General features: G+C 39.6%; 1 protein-coding gene across 3 annotated transcripts in view; it reads right to left on the bottom strand.

The window, feature by feature from the left end:
- The window catches only part of LOC138042934 (dual specificity mitogen-activated protein kinase kinase 5-like), a 316,165-nt gene that overhangs the window by 2,139 nt on the left and 304,026 nt on the right, over positions 1 to 10,000 (bottom strand). For 2 of the 3 annotated variants that reach the window (XM_068888996.1, XM_068888997.1), the window contains 3 exons: positions 8,600 to 8,661; positions 4,160 to 4,205; positions 1 to 216 (listed from right to left, as the gene is read on the bottom strand). The exon at positions 1 to 216 is cut by the window's left edge and continues 2,139 nt beyond it. In XM_068888996.1, coding sequence (XP_068745097.1) covers positions 94 to 216; positions 4,160 to 4,205; positions 8,600 to 8,661 — 231 coding nt within the window. In that variant the 3' untranslated portion in view covers positions 1 to 93. Of the gene's footprint in view, positions 217 to 4,159; positions 4,206 to 8,595; positions 8,662 to 10,000 lie in introns of those variants that run through there. The other variant, XM_068889001.1, reaches the window with a different exon arrangement.

The raw sequence follows: 10,000 nt of genomic DNA, 5'->3' as shown, positions 1-10,000 counted from the left end.
AAACCAGCGCAGGCTCGCAGAGGATCAGTGTAGAATATGACGTCTTTTGTGAGTCAGGAATTATGTCGAAGGCTACGGCAAAATTGGTCACAATTATTCAGAAGTTGGAGAGTCCATGCTATGAGCTAGCGATCTTCTCTCTTCTAATTGGCGACACACCCACATCGATATCATGTCGACATTGCCGTCATCATTCGCAGCGATGAAGGGATGCGTCTACGATTAAAATGAATAAATGACTGAAAATGAATAAAAGAGAAAATCAGGAGAGAAGGGGAAAAAGGAGACGTAGTGACAGCAGGAGAAAGAAAGCACAGGAGCGTAGGCAGACAAGAAGGGCGGGCAAGAGTTGCAGATCAAATCAAATCTTCCTTTTGAGCACAGGGTAAAACTAGACCTGTTCCGGGACTCCCTCTTATCCCGCCCTGAAAATGGACCTGGAACCCAGGCGGGAACAAGCTCGTTCCCAGAGCCCACGTGTCTTTTGGTCAGCGCCAAGACACTGAGCTCTGGAATAAGCAATTTCCGGAACTCCAAGGTTTAATAGTTCGGTTTCACCGAAAAGTGAAACTAGGCGATCATTAGAACTCAAAACAGCAGCGACAAATTTTCGTGTTTACAAATTTAGTTGGAGATTTTCAACATGTTCTCTACCTTGAATTGACGATTATCGTTAATTGTTAATTTGCTTTCAATTTACTATTATCGTCGTCGTCGAGTATTTACGACATTTTTCCCCGATTTTGAAAAAAAAAATGGTAGGTCTAAACTCCTATAGCCTGCGAACGCAGACGTATTTCCGGCGGTCGTTTCTCTCCCCCGAAAAGTAACGTCTGCGAAACCGAGCTGCAAAACGATTTCTGTGACGTAAGAATTATTCACCAATCAGCGTTTAGCTCTAAAAAATCCAGAACTAACTCGCAGGATTCGTGCGCGGTATAACCACGTATTCTCGTGGAGAAAAAATGGCGGACACACTGGAAGAAGCGTTCAACGACGTGTTCAACCAGGTTTGCAATGTTTTTGGATTTGACAGTTTGAATACGCACCAGGAGGAGTCCATCAAATACATTGTTTAAGAGAAGAAGGATATTTTTGTAAATCTTCCAACGGGTTTTGGAAAGTCGTTGATTTACCATGCTTTGCCGTTGGTTTACTCGTGCTTGCAGTCAACTGACGAGAATATTAAATATCATCGTCGTGATTTCTCCGCTTAACAGCCTGATAAAAGATCAAGTGTTGCGGCTAAATTCCCTGGGAATCACTGCCGTATCTTTGGCTGAAATAGCCACCGTAAAACAAACGAAAGAAGTAAAGAATGGGGAATATTCAATTGTCTTCGGATCACCTGAACTATGGCTTGGATACGAAACATGGAGGAAAATGGCAATGAGCGAGTTGTACCGGAAATCTGTCAGAGCAGTTACTGTCGACGAGGCTCATGTTATTTGTCACTGATAAGTGTTAAAGTCTCTAGTACGTCTCCGTGCAGTCCCCCATTCTCGTAAATCAGTTGCAGCTGTTCTGATGCATGACATATCTAACAATTTATCGACTCCAAATAATGCTGATTTATTGATTTCTTAAGCAAGCATTTATTCATATAAAACAAAATCATCTTCTAGAGGTGACTATTTTGTTAAACCCTCAAGAATTGACAAACAAATTAAATCATTTTCAATATATGGTGTAAAAATTTGGAATAGTTTACCTCGTGAAATTCGCCATCTATCCAAAAACAATTTTAAAATTAAAAACCACAGTATCCTACTCCAAAGACTTTCAGAAGAAAATGACTGTATTGATTTATCTGTCTTAATAACAAAAATACTTAATAATCTGGCTTCTGATATTTGCACTTTCTATTGATTTTAGATATTTACTTGTTTTAGTTGACTGCATGCTTTGTACACTAGTTATTTGTATACCTGTTCGTTCTAAAATGTCTTGTCGGTGAAACACAACTGAATACCGTAGCTTTCTCTACTTGTTCTCTCTTTTATACACGCGTAACCACTGCTCGCCTCGACTAGCTTTAATTTGTTAACTACGATCAGTGCAGATTGAACATGTATCATATAATAATGAAAATCTACAATAAACTATTGATGTAAGCTACATATAACTTAATCAACCAAGAGTAATGTCTTGCAATTGTCTTTCGCCATCCTTTTTACACGAAGGGAAACACTACCGCCAAAATATCCCCTAATTTCTTCGCTAATTTCGTCCACCTTTTGCAGGGAATCATTGAATCGCACAATACGATTGTAGCACTGCGTGCGACAAATGACCAGCTTTTCACAGTCGACGTAAACAGAAAGATCAACGCTTATGGCACGATATACCAAAGAATATATGTCAACATTGCTTTTACCAAACACACGTATCTTCTCCTTAGCCGCCGAGAAATTCCCTCTACAAAGAATGCAGCATTCACAATCGTGAGAACTCTTCTTGGGAGTTTCGTTCATGGTTGTTTATATCACTCATAATCACGCTCCACAACTGAGAATCTTACCTGTATGGCTTTTATTTCAGACACGCAATTGCGCGAAGTCGCGCAAGAGTAATTCGAGCTTGCTTCTATCATACAATTTGATTGGTCAAAAACCTAACAAAAGATCTTACGTCACGGAAATCGTTTTGCAGCTCGGTTTCGCAGACGTTACTTTTCGGGGGAGAGAAAAGACTGCCGGAAATACGTTTGCGTTCGCAGGCTAAAACTCCTAAGACAATCAAAGTTTCAATAATTACTGTGCAACTCAAATATATGTTCACTGGATCAGTGCAATTATTATATAACTAGATCGAGAGAAGTAATAAACAATAAACAAGAGGTCCAGCGGGAGATTTCCTAGTCATTGTTGAGCGATTCACATCCACGTCCTACAGTACATTTGGAAGTTTCATACTTCCAATGCAAAACACAGTGAGCCTCGTCAACAACATACGATATATATATTTTTTTGCAAATTCAGCAGCTGCTCTCGCACGGATTCTTCACAACGACTCTCGCCACCATCATGCAGCTGTTCAGTTCGGTTTCAGTCACGAAATTTACAATTAACATCGGACTCGGATCGAAGAAAATCACAAACATATTAAAGGATTAAACCTGTTGCAGGTTTCACAAAAACATCATTGCCGGTAACGACTGCATGAATAGTTGCAGTTGTTCCGCCTTAGGCACAAAGTTAAAGTGGCATTTGTTAAACGCGAAATCAATTGCCTCCAGAAACTTGGCATCATAACTTTTTTTCACATTATAAAAGCGTTCCGCATAAACTATGCCCAAATAAGGAATCTTTTTCCAAATATAGTTTTTCCCCAGTTTTGGGGGGGGGGGGGGGGGGGGAAATGGCGTCATTCCGAGCATGCGCCTACAAGTAATACAGAACTCTCTCTTTTCCCGTCTGGGTTCCAGGCCCATTTGCGGGGCGGGGTAAGAGGGTGTACCGGAACAGAACTAGGGGGAAAAACCGGACTACCCAAAAGAGTCCTCTAAGAAAAGCGTGAGGATGCAAGAAACAACGGACCAACCCTGATTATTAGTCGTGCAAACGGAACCCGCACCCGCAGTGCGCGCGGCAGTCAAAACTGTGCTTCTTGTCAATCCTTTTCCCTTTCACCGGAAACGGTGCATTTTTGTGCGTAAAGGACGTTCTTGTCGATCTACCCTTTCGAAAGGACGCCATCAATTTTTTTTTTTTCGCAAAGACAACACAAATAAATACATCGTCAATACAATTTTGATGTCTTCTTTATTTTATTCGAAAATACTGGACTGAATTCGTCTTAAAATAGTTAGAAAAAGCACCAGAAATAACAGCCAAAGCACAACAGCTGAGGTTCGAATTGCCGCACGCTGGCAACCCAGTTTTGGAGCAAACGTTGTTTGACCAAGAAGTTGCCACAAAATCTTTTAAATAGTTTTCTGGCACTTTAATTGCGAACAATTGACGTGACGTCGGATAGCACAGTTTTTCCCGCTCGCGAAATTTTGATTGGTCAATTTGAATTTCAGTAGCTCTCGCCGTATGCACAGAGAGGAGAACAAATCGGTTAGCCAGCTTGGGATATGCGGGGGCTTGGGATAACATTCGAACGAAGTGAGGCGACAAAATTGTTGTAATGACATGAAATTAGCTTGGCTTACCAAAACTGCCTCAGGGGTCAATCTTGCAGGTGGACTTTTTTGCATACTAACAAATCAATACAAAACACCATTAATACAACAAAAAGGTAGAAAAATCAATATATATATATAATTATATTATATATATATATTTAAAAACGTGGAAGATTTGTGCATGACAATAGACTGATTCTGCTTACTCAATGTTGTACCCAATGCATATCCTTTGGGAATAAAACGTTTTGTTCCAAGTATTTCAATATCATTTAAATGTGGTTGCTACATTATCATGCAAATGCAACACACAAAGAACCTTAACCCCAGAGATTTGAATTGGGTTCAACATTGAGTTATCCGAATCGGTCTATCTTGGCTTGAACCTATGTTCGTGCTATTGCGCTCCACTGCTCTATCGACTTGGCTACCAAGCCCGTTGGGAACTGGTCAAGTTGCAGAACAGCGCAATCGCACAGACATTCGTTTGAATCTTGTTAAAGCCTGGATTATTTTAAGATTCATTTGCAACCGATTAAGTTGTTTATTCAACTGCGATGTTCTTCCTAACTTTCATTTTGTTAATTGCCCCCGAAGGGATTTTGCCTTGAGACAAAATCACGAGGACGCATCATTGTAGCTTGCCCGTATACAGAGTTAGGGTGGCATAGTATGACATACGTAGTGTGTGTTACCCGGAAAAGGTTCGACTTGAAATGATGACGTTTTCACACCTAATGCCCGCAAATACGGTAGCCTCGCAGCTCCTACAAGGTCTCACCTGATTGGAGACCACCCTTGAGGTTTAACAAAAGAACAAATAACAGAAACAATGGACCCTAGGCCTAAAACCTAACCCTTTTGTTGTAGGCCTAGGGTCCATTGTTTCTGTTATTTGTTCTTTTGTTAGGGTTTAGGGTGGTCTCCAATCAGGTGAGACCTTGTAAGAGCTGCGAGGTGACCCGCAAATAAGTCTTGGGTAATGATGACGTCCACAAGTCACGGTGCGGTGCATCAAACGTCACATGCCGTGCAATCATCGACTCGAAAAAGAGAAAGCTTTACCCCGCCTTCGTCTCAACTTTGCTTTCTCACAAAGTAGCCGTGAAGTGACTAAATTATCTTATCAAGACAAGGAAAATCCTTTGGTTTGAATAAAAGTCGCAAGTGGACGGTTTCACTGGGAAAACAATTTCTCGATTGACGACCATTACGTAGGCAAAAATAAAGTTTTCGGGGAAACGATTTGTGAGAAACAAATCACTGTTGAAGGATTGAAAGTCTCAGTCCGCAACCAGGAAATGTTGTGCTTCTTCAAGTAATTACAAGGCAAAGAATTTGCGTCGGGTTCCAAAAATAGCACGCATTGCGTGCGCGTGGCAGTGCATTAACTTGGTAATATGTAGCCCTCATAGTACACAATATCGTTTTTGTATCGAAAATCATTATAGTACACTAGTAGATGTCTTAGGTAAATAGCCCCCGAGAAGATATGTAGTGACTAGTAAAATACTAAACCCAGAAAGATTGAAGTAAAATAGAAGGGAATCGAGATTTATTGGTTTCAAGGCAAACATGAAGTTTGCTTCAACTTCCCTTTTTCACAGTACTCTGCGCATCTGAGAGCTTTCCCCTACAAACGTTCACTGAAGTTAATCCATCTCCGGCGGGGTTAGTATCTGGATGGGAGAGCTCAAAATATACGACTTGCTGTCAGAAACGTATCACCAAAAATTCTTTTTTAACACTCAAAAAATACGAACTAAGCAAGGTACAAATTTTGCTAGGCTGCATTATGCAAAACAAATATTATGCAAAAGTAAATAAATATTGATACACAGGTTTTAGGAAGACCAGAAGGAAGTTTTTGGGAAGTGTCGATCGAGAATTTAAAAAAAATGCCATCAGCAACAAAGTTTGTAACATGAACACAACCTAAATTTCCTGCCGCGAATATACAAAGTTACCATCAGCGAAAAACATTTTTGGAGATTTTTGCTCCGTTCAATTTTTCTTTTGTACTTTTGGCTGCACAAATAAATCGCAAAATCAATTTTCAGCGGCCGCCTGTGATCAAGTCTGTAACAAAATGACGGTAAGACAAAGGGTTTTTGTTTTTGTTTTTTTTTTTTCTTTCACGTGTTATAAAATTCGACAAGAGACGTGCGAATTCGACACAAAGATCACAATCGTCTAACTTTCGACGTTGACTATGGTTTCTGAAAAGTCAAAAATTCACTCTCCTAGACGAGGTTATTTATCACCAGGTAATTCCATCGTTTTGGAAATAGAAGCTGTTTGTTATTCATCAGCGTCACTTGCCAATTTTGGGGCTCATTTCTTCAAATTCAATCACACTTCCAACATACCTGTTTATTTTCGTGATTTATGCACGTGATTTTTCGTGATTTATTAGCGAAAAAGGCCGCAAGCTGTTATTACATTTTTGCTGGATTTTTGACACACTCAGTTTCAATTCGATCAAAGTGTTTTAAATTACAGCAACATAGGAAACCAATGAACATGCAAAACCATGTCATGAGTAGCTGCATTGCAAGCAATGTTGGGAATTTTAAGTACTTTGAACATTTCCGAATTCTAATTTTGTTACCAGAAGACTTTTCTATAAACGTTTTTCACTCCATGTCCTTATAATTAAAAATGCACCGTTTCAGTTCCTTCTTCATTTGGTCCTGATTTGGTCATTTAATCCCATATCTGCGATTACATAATCCCGATCAAGGACATCTAAATAAGCGGCATTTACATTTAACCATGCAACATCAGTGTTTACTCATTACTTTATTAAAGACTAACAAACTACATCCCTTTCAGTAAAAATTACATTTTCAAAAAAAGTGATACATGTATTGCGTTGCCTTTAGTTTCTGTTTCGACTTGTACACCACCGTGTACCGCCATAATCAAACCCCCCAGGGGGTGCTCCCTTATATGGGCCATATAGGTATGTTCGGCCCAAAGGGTATGTTTCTTTTTTTTTTTTGTCCGTTTTGGTCTGAAATAGGGTATGGTTTGTTCTCTCAAGTCTTGAATTGGGTATGCTTTTATAGAAGGTTCTTCTTCATCATTAGGCAGACCATCGACAAAGCCCTTCTCAAATTAAGCCAACCGTGTAACAGCTGAAATAGGTCTGAAAATAGGTCTGAAATAGGGTAAAGGCCGAGACACACTAGGCAACAAGTCGCAACGACAGGTCTCTGCGACAAGTCCATGTGTACTACTTGCAAAACAAGTCGCTAGGACACGACGCCTGTTCGGTGCACACGCAGTGATCTCGTATGAAGGGGAATGTGAAGTAGTTTTGTAATTTAATATGGCGGACCATATGACGCTCTGTCATTGGTTCATTAATATTTCGTTGCAGCGACTTGTTGCCGGAAGTGTACATACAGTGCAACAACGCTGCTTTTGCTAATTTTGTCACTGCGATCAGTCGTAGAAATTCAAACTGGTTTGAATTCGTGCAACTGATCGCAGCGACAAACGTCTGCCGCAGCGACAATGATTTTCACAAAATTAGGAGTACGAGTACTCTCGTATCTCGGACGAGTGGATTTCCAAAAACACTTGTCCTACTGGACGAGTTTGCCGAGAAAAAAAGTTCTTTCCTACTGAGGTCTGAGTTCCCAAGCATCTCTGGACTTTGTAAACTAGTCTGAGTTTCGCGAGTTTTGGTTTCTTTTCACGGCAACTTACCCGTTTTCGCCTCTGTTTTCCGAGAATATCTGGCTCTGTTGTTTCGGTAAAGACTGGGATCCACGTTCCATATATGGAAATGACGACCTCGTTTGAGACAAGGCTTCATTAACACTTGACCGAGGCGATTACCGTTGTGGCAAGATAAGTGTAGTTATGATAAGTTTTGTGATCATCAGATGATTTCCTTGAAAACAGCCTCAATATATTGCCGGGACTTACGTGTTTCATCTTAGATCGCAATTTTAATACCTCATAAATATGCTGCATTTTCTCAAGTTGCGTATTGTACATAAAGAATGTGAGTGATCCCTGGTGTGTGTGTATGAAGTGGTGTTGTATTTAAGTGCAAAGAACAACAGAAATTGAAATAACTGTAAAAATAAACACTTGAGATTTGGTACAAAACAGATTATGCAATTTCTACGTTTTTTAATGATATTTTGTTATTCAATTTACTAATTTTTTTGGGCGAGTGAATTTAACTTTCGGACAACCAAAATCTGAACTTTACTTGTCCAATGGACAAGTAGAACAAAAAAAAAAACGTTTTTTGCCCTGCTTATGCTAAAGCTGCTCCTTTTGTAAACGGCCATTTCTCCACCTGAGATCCTGGACGCATTGAATTATATGTACAACTATACAGCTCTAGTTCCCTATTACTGGTATAAGAAAGTCACTTGGTCAGTATATCCAAAATATCCATTGCTAAATACACAACATCACTAGATAAATTGTTTGAATACTCACCACTGGGACACAAAATTCACAAAGGCAGGCGAGAACTTATCCTCAGGTAAACACGGTGGATTCTTCAAAAAAGCAATCAAAGCAACCGTAATTAAGCATTAAGCGATTATTTAATTGTTTTAGCTTCGTCACTTTCATTTTTGCTTCTGTAATGCTACACGCAAGACAACTGGAAGTCTGCTATAGTTCAGCGGAAGAGCATCAGAGCGATTAATCAGAACTGGTCTTAGGATCGACTCCTGCAAAGAAGTACACGTATTTTTTCCTGAGTATCCCCGAGTTACAACTGAAAAACTGAAATATCAATATATTCAATATACATGACAATAACTACTTCTGAAGACAAAAACGATTCCACACACTATCAAACCAATAATTTACACATTTCCTTGTTTAACAGCATTTATCTGCTAATTAGATTCAATACCCTCGTTTGCATGTACAAAATACAAAAGAAATGTTGCTTGAGAGCGAGGCTAGTGAGTCTAATTAGCACATAAACAAGAGAATACATTCTCGGCCTCCATTTATGCATTCGGTGTATAGGTACTGAGACTTCATAGTGAATAAAATTTCTACTGATTCTAATTCAGGAACACGAACGACAAAATTTCACTGTGAAGAAATATCGTTCGTCCAATTAGCAACGCGAACGACGAAATTTCCCTAGTGATGAATGAACGTGTCAAATGGAACGTCATCCGACAGCCGTTGCACAAAAACCGCGCGCTTTGAAAAACGGCTGAAGGAAGGTTTGCTTCTGTTCGCTCAGTTGGGGAATTTATTTCAGAAGAATATGAAAGTGCTGCTCAAAAAACTGAACGAGATGTAAGATTGCTTGAAAGACTTTTGAAAACGGAGGTTATTCCAGCGGTTGAGCTGAATGAATACTGAATACATCAACCACTTTATCATCTCCGTTCACATTAAATACGAGCCGACTTTCCTTCGAAGTTTAGTGGCTAGCTTGGAACGACAACTGAAAAAGGGATATTCCGCAAGCATAACAAACGACTTGGTATTTGAGAAAACCAGAGAGGTTCTTTAGTCCAAACAAAAACAACTAAAGAAGCAAGGAAAGGGAAATAAACCCGAAGCATCGATAGCTTTGACAAGCGACGAATTAAAAAAAATTGTACAAGAAGAGTTTGCTCTGAGGCAATCTGGTTAAACAACACCCTTTCCTTTGGACTACCTTGGAATATTTCAAGCACAGCAAGTGTTTTAATTTCTATTAAAAAAGTTGGCGGTTGGGTAAACTTTAAACCATTTTTTATTGCTTTCATCGCCCCACTCCATTTGCGCGAAATAACTTTGCCTACTAAACACCACCACGGAAAAATCTCAGTACCTATGAAATAAACACATTACAGCATGGAGAACGCTTTATATGATTTTTAG

This window comes from Montipora capricornis, chromosome 3 (assembly GCF_036669925.1).
Source record: "Montipora capricornis isolate CH-2021 chromosome 3, ASM3666992v2, whole genome shotgun sequence".
In the NCBI taxonomy this organism is placed as follows: Eukaryota; Metazoa; Cnidaria; class Anthozoa; order Scleractinia; family Acroporidae; genus Montipora; species Montipora capricornis.
The sequence above is the reverse complement of the archived record's forward strand: the minus strand, read 5'-3'. Positions and strand labels throughout refer to the sequence as shown.